Source organism: Juglans microcarpa x Juglans regia, chromosome 5D (genome assembly GCF_004785595.1).
Source record: "Juglans microcarpa x Juglans regia isolate MS1-56 chromosome 5D, Jm3101_v1.0, whole genome shotgun sequence".
Lineage (NCBI taxonomy): Eukaryota > Viridiplantae > Streptophyta > Magnoliopsida > Fagales > Juglandaceae > Juglans > Juglans microcarpa x Juglans regia.
This window is the reverse complement of record NC_054602.1, coordinates 5,388,001-5,404,175: the sequence shown is the minus strand read 5'-3', so window position 1 is coordinate 5,404,175 and position 16,175 is coordinate 5,388,001. Positions and strand designations below refer to the sequence as shown.

Here is a 16,175-nt window from a genome sequence, read left to right as displayed (position 1 = left end):
AGTGGGGGCGACAACACAAAACCAAAATAAAGGAAAGATTGAATCAGAAGGAAATCTCTTTTTTTAACTTTTGAGGTAGAAACAAAAAAAGGAAGACTTGTAGTCAACGAGTCATGCCAAAAAAATGAAAAAAAAAGAAAAGTAATGAATTACTAACCACACGTTTATGTTTTTTTTTTTCTTTCCCATCATGATACAGGGTCTGTGGTCCATTTAAACACGATGATAATGATGAAGTAGTATTTTTTCGATCCTCTGGAACACTCACCTTTTAGTATTTCTCTCAAAGTTGAGGGAGATGGAGCTGGATGTCAGCGCTTCAATCTCATTGACAATGAACTCGTCAAAAAGAATGGGTTGGGAAGATAGAGGAGTTGGGTTGCTTCAGCAGTGAACTCGTCAAAGAACATGTTGCTTAGGTTGGGAAGACGGGGAATGAGGAAGAGAATGGGGAGGCTAGCTAGGGTTTCTACATTCAGATTGCTTAAAATATGACTTGCGGGTTAAAAGTGGCATTTCACAGGTTTGACTCGAAAAAAATTTTAACTCGCATTTTATCGGTCGGGTCGGATTATTCGGCCAGTTCGGATATGAAGGTTTTCTACCCAGGCCTAGCTAAGACCGGAGCTAATGTCATATTTGACAAGTGATTATTACATTGGATAATCAAATGGCGGAAGATGCAATCTAAACAAAGGTTTTTAATCCGGCTATGCATTTTGAGGGATAGATTTAACTTCGCTATAATTTGGGGAGTTACTATAGCTTTTCCTAAACTTACTTCCTTTTTTTGTCCTTTATTTTCTTCTTTGCTTCTTTTAAATGTTTTTTCCCCTAGATATGTGATAATAGTTTATTTGTCTTTTCTTAAACTATTTTATAACTTACTTTTTTTTTATTGTTATTTATATTTTTATCATTGTTATTACATTTTTATCGTCATTTAAAAATGAGTTCATCATTAATGGAAAATTATAGATGTCAAAAACAGTATCTTTTGTTAGAAATAAATAATTTCAGATTTTTAAAAAATAATAGTTTGAGATAAATAATTAAAAATATGAAGAAAACAAATAACTCTTGTTTAGAAAAAGTTTAAAAGAAATGAATTAAGATAATAATAAATAAATATTATTTTAATAGAATAGAGAAATAATAAAGAGTGGAATGTAGGGGGTTTTAGAAAATTAAGTAAAATAGAGAATAGGTATTTTTTACTAAAATTTGACAAATAATATAGGAGGTCAACGTGGATGCTCTAACAACGAATTCATTTAGCTCTAGTGATCAAAGTCATTTTTCTTTTTTTAATTCTGTATTAGTATTTGTCCCTGCCAAATTTGGACGCAATTTTTTTTTTTTTGGCCAGACTTTTATCGGTAGCTTTTTAGGTGAAGTTTGGATAATGAGTTGAAATAAAAGTTGAATAAAATATTATTAAAATATTATTTTTTAATATTATTATTATTTTAAAATTTAAAAAAATTGAAATTTTTATTATATTTTATAAAAGTTTAAAAAAATTATAATAATGAGAATAGATGAAATAATTTTAATATCTAAACAGAGCAATCTTGAAATGTATTTGAATTTTTGTTTTTTTGCTTTTTTTTTTTTTATTTTTCACGAGAGAACGGCGTCGTTCAAAGGATCAGAAGGTCAGTCTCTGGGTTAAGTACTAGAACGAGAACGACGCCACTCTGCAGGTCTAGGGAGAGACTAGATAGGGAGAGGGGGTGAGGGGAGAGAGAGAGAGAGAGAGGGGATGGAGAGCAAAGAAGTGGAATCAGAAGAAGACGAGGGCCACCACCAGGTTGGCAGTCCATCCCTCTCCCTTCTTCCCAGTCACCGCTACAACCACCACTTTCCGGTGAGTCTCTCTCTCTCAACATTATTCAGTGACTATCACTGTTCTTGGTTCTTTGTGATTTATGTATATATACAAGGGGCGTCATTAGCAGCTATCAATGAGTTTTTTTATGCTCTTGAAATTTGCCCACTCGGTGATTCGCTTTATGCTGGTTTGTCAATTGCCTTCAAATACTGTGATCTAGACAATCAGCTGGGTCATCACCCAAACTTGGTGCATCTCGAACACGTAACATCTGGATAATATGAAGACTTGGATGTACAAAAGAGTTGTATGGATGAATATCTGGGTTCTAATAGCAGCTCCTATTTCGAAAAGTAAAATGAAAGAAAAAGAAAAAAAGAAAAATTACATCTTATTACCCACGAAATTTATTGTTTGGTTTCAAAATTCCTCTTAAGTTATTTCATCTAATCATTACAATTTTTTCAAATTTTTATACAAAATAAAATAAATAATAATACTTAAAAAAATAAATAATTCAATTTTTTCAAATCTCAAAACTAAAATAATATTAAAAAAATATATTCTAACAATATTTTATTCAACTTTTAACTTTAATCTCAATACATCTCATCTATGAAAACAAACGAGACTATTGTCTCTAGCTTTAAGGGCATTTTCATTTAAACTTATCATTTGAATCTGTTGTGCCTATTAGTCCTCTCGCTTGAGCTTTCTGGCACGGATTCCTATAGTTATTCCTATCCCGAGGTTAAACCCATGGTCCGTGGATGTTTGTAAGAGAACTAGGCATCCACTTGCTACGATGGTTATAAAGACTTAAGAGTTGCGTTTGGATGTTGAAGTGAGTTGAGTTGAGATTATAAATTATTGTTAGAATATTATTTTTTAATATTATTATTATTTTGAAATTTGAAAAAGTTGAATTGTTTATTATATTTTGTGTTGGAATTTGAAAAAGTTGAATTGTTTATTATATTTTGTGTTGGAATTTGAAAAAGTTGTAATGATGAGTTGAGATGAGGTAAGAGGAGTTATGGATCCAAACGTTAGAACACTAGCATTGGACTAGCCAAAAGCTATGAGTTTAGTAGCAAGTATCATGAGTAAGACTAGGAGTTCTAGTTGCCTTAATAGGGTGTTTCAACTTGCTCTCTCTAAATGTCTTATATTAGCTTTTGCTAGGTATTTTATGCATCTTGTATTAGGATGGTATTGGTATTCCTACGATACCTCCCCTCCCCTTACGAGGGCATCCTGCCTCTCTGATTCACCACCGGTATAGGTATGGAGACTCATGTCCTTCTGAGGAGTTCTTTTTGTGAAGAGATCATGAGAGTTATATCCTTTCAATGTTGAATTTTATTGTTGAATATTTGCCGCCAGGGGGGAGAAATCAGGAGGAAATTTTTTGTTCTTTAAATCACCTTCAATTGCATTGAGTGGAATGATCAATGATGAAACCCTTACACTCTTCCTCCACCATACACAAACACTTCTTGTTTTTCATGTATTTTGTGTTAAGAACTGGTAGGATGATTTAAAACGTCCCCTTTTAGATTTGCATATGCAATTAACTTCATTATGTTAACCTAGACATGACAATGATGATGACATTAGGGCCAGGCTGTTTTCAGATACTAGCAACCGGAAGGGGTTAGAATGGACTGAATATTTTTTGCTGGGGAAGCATGTCTTTGACCTAGAACTTAATTCATCAATACATATTGATGTTTCCCAAACTATTTCTCTTAAACAATAGAAGTAGTCAATTTTAAAGTCTCTCAACTGCTGAACCATGCTATTCTGATGCAGAAATGGCTCAGATGGTTTGTGGTTCTTGCCGTCATCTGCTGAAGTATCCTCGAGGAGCCAAGCATGTCAAATGCTCGTGCTGTGACACAGTCAACTTGGTACTTGAAGGTTCCTACTCTCTCTTCCTCCTGTAATTATTCCCTGGTCATTAGCAATTATACTTCTCCTGCCGTTCTGTCAATATTTTGAAAAAAAATGGTGACAGATTTCTTTAGTTTATATTATTTTGTTTTTTTCCCAAATATGAAGGAACAAAGTTTGCACGTTATGAATTGTCGAGATGTCTGTATTTTGCTTTTTGTTTCTACCTCAATGATCCTACCAGATGCCCATCCTTAATGATTGGTTGTGAAGGAACAACCTCAATACTTGAAGGAACAAATGTTATTCTTCTTTTTTTCTTAAAATATGAAGGAACAATTTTACTGGTTATGAATTGTCTAGAGGTCTGTATTTTGCCTTCTTGCAGCTACCTCAGTGATCCTAATCCCAAGGGGTTGGCCAAAGTGGTGAAGGCCTTGGTCTTAGGGTATCACTCCCTTCAAGGTCCAAGGTTCAATACCTCATGAGTGCAAACAATCCTTTGGGGCCACACCTTCTGGTGAAAAACCAATGATTAGGCTGGGTTTGGGTAGTGAAAATACTTGAGAAGTGTTGAGAATGTTTGTGAATAGTAGTGAAAAAATAATAATAGAATATTGAATAGTAATAAAAAGTAGGTGAAAAGTAATAATAAAGTAAATAATAGTAGTGAGTGTTTGAGAGTACTTGAGGTACTCTGTATAGGGAAACTTCTGAGGGTGCAGTGCATGGGACCGAGGTTTACTCTGTAAGGGTGGGTCCAAAGGGCCCTGCCTAGGAGAGGTTCCTCGACATAAAATTAAAAAAAAAAAAAAAAAAAAAAAAAATCCTACCAGATGCCCAACCCCCTAGGAATTTTATTGAAAAAACCCATAGTGGTTGTTGCATTAAACTCCTAACTGAGGTGAAACACCCCCATAGTACTTGTTCTCTAGTCTTTACATATCCAGGTACAAACTTCACTTGGTGTGGCAAGGCTTTGCATAGATCACGAGATTGTCTTTTTGTGCCTCCCCGTCAGGCCACATGCCTATGTGTATTACCAAAGTTCTTATTGGAGATATGTCAGATACAAAGTCTCAAGATCTATCTGAAGTTGGGTCTAGTAAGTCTAAATTGCACATTGAGATTTTTGCATCCAACTAGAGAGTATAAGTTGAAACCTTGGTGTTGGGAATGACCTTCTAACTTGGGTGAAAACACTTGCAATACTTGATTTTATGATCCACATATATTGATTGCTGGATATATAATTGTGTACGAAACCAATAGTGCACCTAAGGCCAATCTACTGAGATAGGTTTCAAATGATTCTATCGAATAACTTTTCCTTTGGTCAATCAGATGGGTGCTCATGCATCAAAGTCAAGTCTCCTTCTTGTCTAGTTTCTCCTTTTAGTTTTTATATAACCTATTGTCTATCTAGTGAAAGATAATTTCTTCTTTGGAGACTGCCATATTAGTAGTTACTGTCAATTTGGCAAGACATGATTTTGAATGATTCTTCTTTTTCAGCTCATGAGGTTGGGCAAGTGAAATGTGGCAGCTGTGAAGTTTTGCTGATGTACCCATATGGAGCATCATCAGTCATGTGTTCCTCTTGCACTTTTGTGACAGAAATTACAGTATGTGAACTACTTGTCTGCAAATATGTAGATTCCCACGTATCTAGACATTTTATTTTCAATTACTTTTGGTTACTATGCCTATGCATCAATAGTTTCCTATAGGCTGGTATTCTAAACAGAACATTTGGTTATTTACTAGCAACCAAATTAATACACCATTTTGATTTATGCCCGTTAATATGCAAACTAAACCTTCTGTGAAAAGTTGCTCATAAAAGTAAAGTTGTCTCATGAAGCAGGATCAAGAAATTGTCATGGTTCTATTTTCAAGTTGTGCAATACTAGGATAAACTTTCCCGTCTTTTGCCTGGAAAAGGAGGGGGGATGTATAAAGAAAAGGACAGTTACATTAAAAATTGATGTACACTGTTACAAGCATACGAGAGTATATGCAGAAAGCCATGTTTTTAGTACTATGTGCTGAAAGTTATAACTTAAAAATCCTACAATACAAAGATTCTGTTTTCAGCAACACTTTTCAAACACAGAGATGAGAGTAATTAAGATGTCCATGGACACCTATAACATAGCAAACACTGATTGCAGATAGAACAGTGCATATAACCTCTGTAGAGTAGCCGACATTTTATGATTGATTGTGCTTAATATGTAGGGAATTAATTGGAGGTCATTCTCAACACTGATTAACGTTAATATGTTTCCTTTATAGGAGCACAACAGGCGACTTCCGTGGTCTGTACAGCAGGGGCAACCGCCCTCTCCACCAAAGCCTGTTCAGTGAACTACTTATTATCGCTGTTTGGCACATTCGCTGGTCACTAAGTTCCCCGTTTTTGGTTTATTTCCATTCTTTCTAAAAGGAGTTTCTATAATTATCCTTCAAAATATTGATGTATAGAATCACTCAATTAGTGAAACTTGTTTTACGGGAGTGCTACTAAATTACTAATTATAAGACGAATCACTCACTCAGCAGTCGGCATTCTTGTCAACCTTCTCGCCGAGACCTTTGCTGGTTTAGTTCTAACCTGTCAGATTTGCCCAAACAGTTCCAATCCAAAACACTTTTTTTGTTGCAAATAAATACACATTTTATTAAGTCCTTATATTATGAACTAATACAAATTAGAAATTGATCGGCTTGACAATATCTATTCTACAACGGTAACGGAACCACATAGTCAACGACGAGTTCACTTTCCACAAAATCCTTATCCTTCTGCTGCTCTTTCAAATATATCAGATCCTCGTTGGAATCCATCGACTCCAGCTCACTCCGTCCAGGAAAAAGGGCCAGCCACGCCAGCGAAAATCCCTTGGCTCTCCCCGGCGAGAAGTTCTCTCCAGACGTAAACTGCGTAATTTGCCCGAACCTCTCTTTAATTCCTCTAATACCCGCTAAGATCTCCGATTTTACATCGTCGCCCAGGTCTTCCTTCAGTTTCAAGAAGGTGACTCGGATAGCGGACCCCGGCGGTGGGTGGATATCATGAGCGGCGGCGGCCAACCAATCAACGGCCATGATGTCGTCGATCAGAGACTGGCCGTGATCTTTGACCACGCTAACGTGGCTGGGGTGGACCGAGTAGGCAGCTAGGTCCTGTTCTGAGCCGTAGCGGCAGTGGAGGATGTGAGTGAAGCCGAGGGAAGAGGAGGAGGATCGGATTTGGAGGGCTGGACCGGCGCTGAGGTGGAGGACTTGGTCTAAGGAGATCAGGCCGTTGAGCGCGTCGAGCCACGCGTTTATCTTGGACGGGTCAGCGTTGTCCTTAGCCTTGAAGAGGACGACGTGTTCGACGGTTTGGGATGACATCTGTGATCGAATTTAGAATTTGAATTGGGAGATGTTTGGGAGGTGGTAAAGTGAGGGGAAATGGAGGGGGAAGGGCGAAAGACTCTGCGGACTTCGTGAGTTGAGACGCAGCATCGGGTTTTAAAGTCTAGTTGATGACGTGGCCGAAAAAAAGTTAAATTAATTGAATACGTTATTTTGGAAGAAGACAATTTTTTATGAAATTTCTTATTTGCAGAAAGAAAAATTCGAAACGACTATTTTATATTTTGGTTTTTTGGATTCTGAATAAAAATAACACTGGTTCTCTCCGACCCAACCCTGGAACTTAGAATATCCGGCGGTTCAGCCCGTGGCCGATGTCAACAGTTCAACTATGCTGTCAGAAGAAGGGAGATAGCGCCTTGCCATCGTGGCCAAAAGGAAAAGAATGGTGGCAAGGACGAAAGCCGGTGTGACTACTCATGATGTTATGGCATGGAATTCTTCACTTGTAATATCATTATATACTAAATTCATGGAGAAAAATGTTAAACAGAACTAACAATCCAAGTTGGTAGGATGAGAATTAATCAAGGGAATGTAAAGAACTATAAGAGCAACCATCCAGACAAGGGCAAGTTTTTAAGAGTGTTTTTATTTCCTGCATGAAAGTGGAAGGTGTATTATAAAGGTTTCTTAGAGATAGGAAATCAAAACCTGCCCATTTTTCAACGAGGTTGAAAGAGGTTGCAGCACTCTGTTGAAGCAATCTTCAATCATCAGGTGGGAAGTCCTCATCTGAAGCATTGTCCAGAAAGGAGCCGAGGGTTTTCCTCAAAATGCTGAAAGTCTTGTCATCCTGTTTTCGAAAAAACAAGTGGGGCTCAAAACAGTGTGTACAAGAGCAGCTCTAACAATCAGGAAACTCAATTAATTAGTATACCTGCTTCTTCTTTTTTAAGGACGACTCCAATTGAGCAATTTTATCAGCACAGGATTTTTCTTGTTCTGATATCATAGTCCTTTCTCTCTTCCCTGTTACCAAACCATAACATAACAAAGTTAGCCGATAATATGTTTCAGCGTTTCTACAGGATATTATGTTTCACTAAATGGGAGGAAGGATTGCCCACTTAGTTGTTCATATCGAGTGAATAGCTTTTCCTTTTCTTCTTCAAATCTTGAAATGGTATCTGTCGAACAGAACCTGCCAATTAGCAGCTAATCCAAGTTCCAACCAAAACTAGTAGTTCAGAACGAAATTTCTTTCAGTATCATTTGAAACAGAGACATGATAAGGCACCTATCTACTGCTCTGTCCAGCAGTAGGAAGGACTAGGTCTGTCTGACAGTAAACCAAAGGTAAGATCCGATCATATTCCAACATTAAGAAGTTTACTTATACTATTAAAGAAAGAAAAATAAATCGATAATAAATGGTAATTAACCGTAGGAGTAAAATATATTTGAGCTTTAATTTTCTTCAAAATTGCTGGTGGTTGAATTGACTGCAGTTTCTAATATACATCATCATATCGTGTATCTTATGTCTGAAACTGTGTAGAGTGGACATAAAACTACCACACTTGACATATCAGCAGCCACTCTAGATTAAAAAAAAGAAGAATGTGTTTCCAATCTCTAAATTAGAGCTTGTATGACTGTATGAGTGATGCTACAAAAGATAACTTGGTTAGTACCTTTTAAGGCCTGCAGATGAGAAGCTCTCTCCTTGAAAAACTTCTCATAGAGTGATTGGAACTTTGCAGTCTCATTCTTCAAGCAGCTTTCACACTAGATATATTCAATTATAAAATTTTTAGTCAAATTCTTTGGCTAAATAAAATTTGTAAACTGAATAACAACTAACAAGTACTGAGATTGTCATTGCTGGCAATCTATTTTGAGCTCTTTGGCCACAGACCTCTTTTGAACTCTTCGAAAGTGCTTTGGCAAAACTTTGTCTGACAATGGAAGGATACAATAGCATTTAATTAGATGAAGATATCACAATATTAAGACAACTTGGATACTTCAAATTTGGTTTAAAAAGTTCATTTTTATGTATTACACTTTACCTATCCTTCTCAATTTTCGACTTCAACACATCAATTGTTGACTTTATCTCAGAGGCCACACTGTCACCAAAACACAACTAATCGTCACAAAAGTGAACGTTGTGGGAATTGGCCCAAGAGATTGCACACGGTTTAAGCTAATCAGTTTTTGTTTTGCAAGAAAAGGCAGAGTAATACCTTTAAAAAACTATTGAGAAATTTATCTGCAATTTATAACATCTAAGAACATATACTTTCACACTTCAGGATTTAAACAAAACGAACAATAGAATGTACTTTTATCGATGAAAATATACGATTGGAATAGCATCGGATCATAAAATCCTTCAGGTATGTTCAAATGCAAGTATACAGCCAATCAGGGCTCAGAGAAACTGAGTCTCGCTAAAACGTATATATAGTTTCTCGCTAATGTACATTACGTGCGAAATTATCGATAACATTAGGATTCATTATAATATTATCTTCGATTTCTATATTTGTTAGAATCATTAGAATCCTGCCAAAGTTTTTTATTATCGATGAGATCAATTCGTAGATATGAGCAAAACGATGCGTATTACCTGGAGATAGTCTCTTCGTTCTTCTTCTGACCGTCCTTCTGAGCCTTCTCTCTGATCTGGTGCAGTGCCGACACAATGCCTTTGATATCACTGCGATTCCACCATTTTTTCGGCCAAAATTTCAGTCCCGATCTCCACAAGAAAACTCAAAAAAACAAAACAAACAAACACGGAAAATGAAAGGAGAGAAAAAGAAAGAGTATTATTCATGGTAACAAACTTGGAGAAGTCGAAATCGAATTCATCATCGACTGGGTTCCGCTTGGCCGGTTTGGGGAGCTCGGACTCGGATCCTTCCTTCCTCGTGCTTCTTGCTTTGGACGTCGACATTCGTGAAATTGAGGCTCATAAACAGGGGTTTTGGGATTCACTTTTGAAATGTTAACAACTGTCAACCTCTCGACTCTTCAGTCTTTTGAGTCGATAAAAGTTTCAGAAGCCGTTTGAAAAGTGAGTGAGGTTGTTAATTGTTATGGCGCGCGCATGAAAATTTATTTCTACACACCACACGTAAAATTTTTTGTTTAATTTTTTAAAATATATTTTTTTTTATTTTATTTTTCTAAAACTAATTCTTCTACTCATATCTATATATCACACATTTAGTAAGAAAAAAATTAAAAAAAAATATTATGTATAATGTGTGAAGATGATGAATAATTTTTTTTAAAAAATAATATATTTATAAAATGAGTAGTATTACATATATTTACAATATTACTTATATTTTTATTTATAAAACTCATTTTATTAGATTTCTTTTAAATTTCAAAATTTATATTTCAAATTTCATAAATTTATTATATCAATAATTAACATTTGGTGAAGTAAATTTTTTATAAATTTTTATTAAGTACATTTATCATTTTCTTATAAAATCTGCAAGTCCATCCAAAAAAAAAGTGGGTGAAATTCCTAGCGTGCAGCCTCGTCGCACCAGAGAACACGACAACGTATCTTTTGATCTGGGCCCAATCAAAGTGAAAACCCAAGGAATTTGTTTAAGGAAAGGAAAATGCTTATAGGACGATGCATCGGACCACAGTGTATTTTGTCTTTTTAAAAAATAAAATAAATTTCGTATATGTTAAAGGTTAATAAGTGTTGGTACAAGAGGCCATACTTTTTACGGCGCTCGATACTCGCCGTAACTGGGAGCAAAACTGTGGGAAATGCCTTGAGCCACAGTTTTTACATCGCAGCCGAAACGCCAGAAAATGAGTGTAACACCTGCTCTGTTTTTCGTCATAAGGAAGCCGCCAAAAATTCCAGCTTTTCCTGTCGATCTACACACCGAAAAGGCTATGGGTGGTAACTGCCGCTATTGATTTCCATCCAAGTCGATTTGAGTACCGAAAAATGTTGGGTGCACCCTGCGAACGTCTGCTCGTCACGAAGAGGGTTCGTTCTCTGCGATTTGAGATCCGCCAGTCAAATTAGCTGCAACACTATTTTCGCTGGAAAATACAACTTGTATATGACACAAGAACTCATTTATGGCGTTCTCCCATATCGCCGATTCAACATTTATAGGTTTATAGGACGGATTATTCGGTGCTATAGGTATGAATTTATCGGCGTAACTTTTTGCCCAAAAATTACAGATTTTTCGCATATGATCATCAAATTTGGGTGTAAAATACAAGCTAAGGTAGCCGAATATATCATTTATTATTAAGCTCTCAAATTAACCATTCCATTTCTTTCATCTATGGAAATTGTCCTCCCAATCGATTCTGTAGTGCATGCATGGTGATTTATCATTAGCAAAGCTAGGGCTGGATGGATTATTACAAATTAATCAATTTATTTGGCACCATAAACATGTACATTCAAGGTTTGACACTCTCTAGAACTAATGAAGTCTATTTTCTCACATTGGGTTTGCAGAATATAGGGTTAATTTACACACACACAAACACAACGTACATGTTTATATATATACTAGTAAAGGGAAACACGTGCATTGCACGTGTGCCCAAATGTGAAAATAAGAAAAAATATTTAAAAAACAATATTTATGAAATTGGGGAATATGTAATACAAAAAAATAGCTTAATATACATATATATAATTATAAAATCTAATAGTTTATTTATATTTTAAGATTCACATTGTTTATAATTAGAAAATGTTTCATTATACATAAAAAAGTGACTATTGAAGATAATGCATTATCATCATAATTACAAATAGAAAGCAGGAGCTATCTCATAATTACATATGAATTCTTTATAATTATACATTATAATAACTGAAAGTCTAAAAGAAAATTTTTGAAATAACTACTCTGCTGTTCCAGGTATGTCATTCACAGATAATACGTTAAGTTTGTTTTGGCGCAGTTTTCCAAATTCATTCATAGATGCACTCAAAACAATCGTCCATTCTTTATCTTCGATTTTATTTGTAATGTTCTCTATGTACAAGTGATCCTCCTGTAATGATAAAAACATATAAAAAAATAATTTGTTAAATTTGTTAAATATGTCTGAAATTATAAATTTTACCTGCTCTGTATGTTGTACAATATCTGTTGTTGTACAATCAAGAATTCGTTCAACTGTAGGTTCGAAGGCCACTACTGCAATTGAGCCACTGTCATCGAATGCTTCCAAATAGACACGAGATCTATAAATAATAAATAAGTTATTACTCTTTCGTATTACGAAATAGTATATTATAATTTTAATGTAAAAATTGTTAATTTTAAAATATCACGATAAATATTTACCTTGGTTGTGCGGTTGTTAGTTCTTTGCAATTATAGCATAAGAACTCTTCATCTTTCTCGTATCCAGTAGTTTTATTACACTTTGCACATGATAAGTAAAAAAATGGTTGATGCAGATCAGATATTGTAAATTTCCCTCTAATCATAAATGTTGATCGCTGCATTAAAATAGACAATTAAATGTATCAATAAAGATGTAATAATATCATATTAATTGAAGGTAATAAACAACCAATATTTTTAGTTAAAACATAAGAATTATTTCAAATTCATAACACAAAAATTACAAGTTTTTTTCTTCTAATTTCATTTGATAAAAAGTAAGATTTAATCTCTATATTTCGAAAAATGATAAAAAGAAACAATTGTATAGAAATTATTTTGACTAATCAAATAAAACGATAAATGTAAATTATACCGTCATTGCTGGAATAGACTTTAAAGCTTCCACAATTTCTGATATTTTCACTAATGAATCGGTAGAACTGCCTGAAGTTGATGCACCTGGTCTATCCAAATTTTTGGCAATTGTTTCTTCAAGTAATGAGTTGTTTTCTGTTGCCCTGAACAATTGAATTGATAAATAGAGTAAAACATTTAAATAATAACAAATATCTACTAAATATATAGGATAATATATTGAAAGATATTAATATATTGATAAAGGTTAATATAAAATCTATATTGGATTTAAATAACAAGTATAATAAATTAATTTAGGCATATAATTTACCATGCACGTAATGAAATGGCAGATGCAAGAAAGGGCTCAATGGTGAAGACACTCGTAGGCCGCGATGATAATGATAAGCCTACATTATAAACATATATAAATAAATATATAAATGCAAGATAAACAATTAATAAGGATGTTAATAGTAAGGAAAAATACCGTTATGCGAAGAGACTCTGATTTTTGTTCTAAGGACAATTGGTTTTTCCATAATAATATTACAAATTTCAGAGCATTCATCGTGAACAAATCTATTCCACATTGCCAAACGTAGAACCTTTAAACTATAAAAGTTAAAAATAATGTTAGATTCACAATAATAAAAATATTGTAAGATATTAAAGTAAAAATATTTTTATCGATATAAAAATACATACCTTGAATCGATCACATATATGTCTTGCACCAATGATTTGCCATGGCTTGTGTTAACCTGTCTTGGTGCATTCGTGCTCATTGCTATTGCCAGAATATCTAATTTATAAATTTATTATTATTATTTTGTAACAAGAAAAACATATAAACATATTGACATATTTATATAATACGTACCTACTTCTGCATCTGTATTTTTGTAGATATCAAGTTGATTGAAAGGAATAATATTATAATCTGGCGGTTTAAGCGGCGATTCGTCGTATTCAATATTTTCGACAATGGTTCGAGAATTAATTATCCACTGAAACTCATATGCCTCCCTTCTATGTCTTGCATCTAATGGTTTGACAAAAGCATTAGCAATGTAGTAGGATTGATATACATTGAACGTGTCATCACGTAGGTCAATGTCTTTCCCAAAAATGACTGCTTGCACACGATTTCCCTATAAAAATATAAAAAAAAAATTTATTTGTTTAATCTTAAATCACAAATAAAACAACGATAAGTAATGAAATAGATTTTTTTCATACCTCAACATCCATGAGTACCAAATTCTGATACTTCGTAGGTGAATTTTGAGCCATACGTTTTGGTGACTTCTCTGCAACAATCATTTTTATTTTCCAATTTCTGGTGTTTTGAGTGATATCTTTAATAGATCTATAGATAGTCCGCATGTTTGCTGCAAATAAAGTAGAGAAAATTGATAAATGTTAATACATTACATAAAATCTATAATATTAATAAATTAAATTAGCAAGTTTATAAATAATAACGGCATTAAAAGAATCTAAACACTTACATTATATCACAATGAATTTGTTAATTTCAAACAATTTCTCTATACAATATTTTTTGTATAATCTATTTCACAAATAGTACTTGATGTTGGTCTTATAAGCAATTTTACTGAATCAGAAGTTCTAGCTCTCGATAGTGCAACATACAATTGTCCATGCGAGAAAACAGGTTCTGGTAAATATATTCCAACAAAATTTAATGTTTGTCCTTGTGATTTATTTATTGTCATTGCAAAACTCAATCTAATAGGAAATTGTGTTCTTTTAAATGGGAAGCCATTAGTTTCATTTATTTCCGGTAAGAATGGAATTCTAGGTATAAAAACTCTTTTACCACTGTAGTGGCCAGACGAAATTTGTGCTTCGATCATATTCCGACTAAAATTACAACATGTCAACCGTGTTCCATTGCATAAACCCTCTGAAGGATTAATATTTCTAATTAACATAATAGGACAGTTTTTCTTAAGTAATAATTCGTGTGGTGGTAATCCATTCGGTGTTAATGTATTTAAGAAATCTTCCATAATTCCTTGTTCAGATGCATCAATTGTCTCGTCAAAACTATAATATCGTATTATATCGCCAGGGAATCTGTCAATGAGAATAGCATTTATTTCGTCAACTGATCGATTTTTGGGAGTTAACACAGCCCGATTTGCCATCTCTGTTAAATTGTTTGAATAGTTTGACATATTCCCATAAACAACATTTAGCAAAGAATTTAGAGATTCAACTTCGTTGTTATAAGGGACAATCATTTGTTGTGGAATCTTGATATTTTCATCAATTGTTATTGGAGCACTACCATTGCCAACTTCAATCAGGTATTGAGAGAAATCAAGATCTAATCTAGCTCTCATATTTTCGGTTAATTTGATTTTTTTTAAGATTGACCATATGTAAGAAGAAGCCAAACTTGCATCGATTTGTTGTTCTTTTGTACTCTTACGAATCACAGGTAGTATTTGTCGAAAGTCTCCACCGAGAACAATAACTTTGCCACCAAAAGGGAGATCTATATCGTTTATGTCTCGTAACATTTTATCCAAAGCTTCTATGGAATATTTTGTAGACATAGGTGCCTCATCCCATATAATCAACTTTGTAAGACGTAACAATTTAGCAAGACTTCCTTGTTTGACGACATTACAAGTACTATCTTTATCAGCATTTAATGGAATCTTAAATCTTGAGTGTGCTGTTCGTCCTCCAGCTAAGATTGATGCAGCAACGCCTGATGATGCAACTGCAAGTGCTATCATATTTTTTGATCTGATTGTAGCTAGAAGCGCTTTGTATAAAAAAGTTTTACCAGTACCAGCAGGACCGTCAATGAAAAATGCATCAGATTCATTTGACAGTAAGGTTTGTAGTATCAAATTATATGCATTCTTTTGTTCCGAATTTAAGGAATTTGATGCAAGTAGGTCTTCTTCCGGAATTGTGACAGCTCGCTCGTCATCAATTTCTCTATTGATAAATTCTTCGATGTCGTAAAATGTATCAGTAGGAGCGAAATGATACATGTTTATATTCTTTCTCATAGATTCAAGTGTGGAAGCAATATTTTGCAAAACCATTCTTCTAACTGTTCCTAACGGTATGTTTCTTGCAATAAAATCTGTAGACATTTCTTTTTCAAATCGTTCCCAGAGTTCTTTTGGATTTGTAGGATTGCAATATGCTAAATTTGTTGAGAAAAGACGTCTTAAACTATTTGGTATTTGATACAGACAATCTTCTTCTAAACAATCTTCTAGACTGCTATCTTTATCTAATAAACCATGTGA

At 34.2% G+C, this 16,175-nt stretch overlaps 3 protein-coding genes across 3 annotated transcripts; 1 reads left to right on the top strand and 2 right to left on the bottom strand.

The window, feature by feature from the left end:
- The first annotated feature begins 1,750 nt into the window (after positions 1–1,750).
- Positions 1,751–6,311, top strand: LOC121266343 (protein LOL2). Its single transcript, XM_041170146.1, is given in 5 exon segments — positions 1,751–1,796; positions 1,799–1,870; positions 3,650–3,757; positions 5,246–5,355; positions 6,029–6,311. Coding segments are annotated over 5 exon segments (393 nt in total). The 5' UTR covers positions 1,751–1,765; the 3' UTR covers positions 6,101–6,311.
- A 73-nt stretch (positions 6,312–6,384) lies between these two features.
- On the bottom strand, positions 6,385–7,140 carry LOC121266341 (stress-response A/B barrel domain-containing protein UP3-like). Its single transcript, XM_041170144.1, has one exon. It carries the CDS (start codon positions 7,130–7,132, stop codon positions 6,476–6,478), a length of 657 nt encoding a protein of 218 aa, XP_041026078.1. The 5' UTR covers positions 7,133–7,140; the 3' UTR covers positions 6,385–6,475.
- On the bottom strand, positions 7,074–10,187 carry LOC121266342 (DNA ligase 1). Its single transcript, XM_041170145.1, has 8 exons — positions 9,955–10,187; positions 9,735–9,824; positions 9,172–9,231; positions 9,018–9,057; positions 8,794–8,887; positions 8,227–8,286; positions 8,037–8,128; positions 7,074–7,952 (listed from the first exon to the last, which is right to left on the bottom strand). The coding sequence occupies exons 1-8, from the start codon at positions 10,062–10,064 to the stop codon at positions 7,866–7,868; spliced, it is 633 nt and encodes a 210-aa protein (XP_041026079.1). The 5' UTR covers positions 10,065–10,187; the 3' UTR covers positions 7,074–7,865.
- Between the last annotated feature and the right edge of the window lie 5,988 nt (positions 10,188–16,175).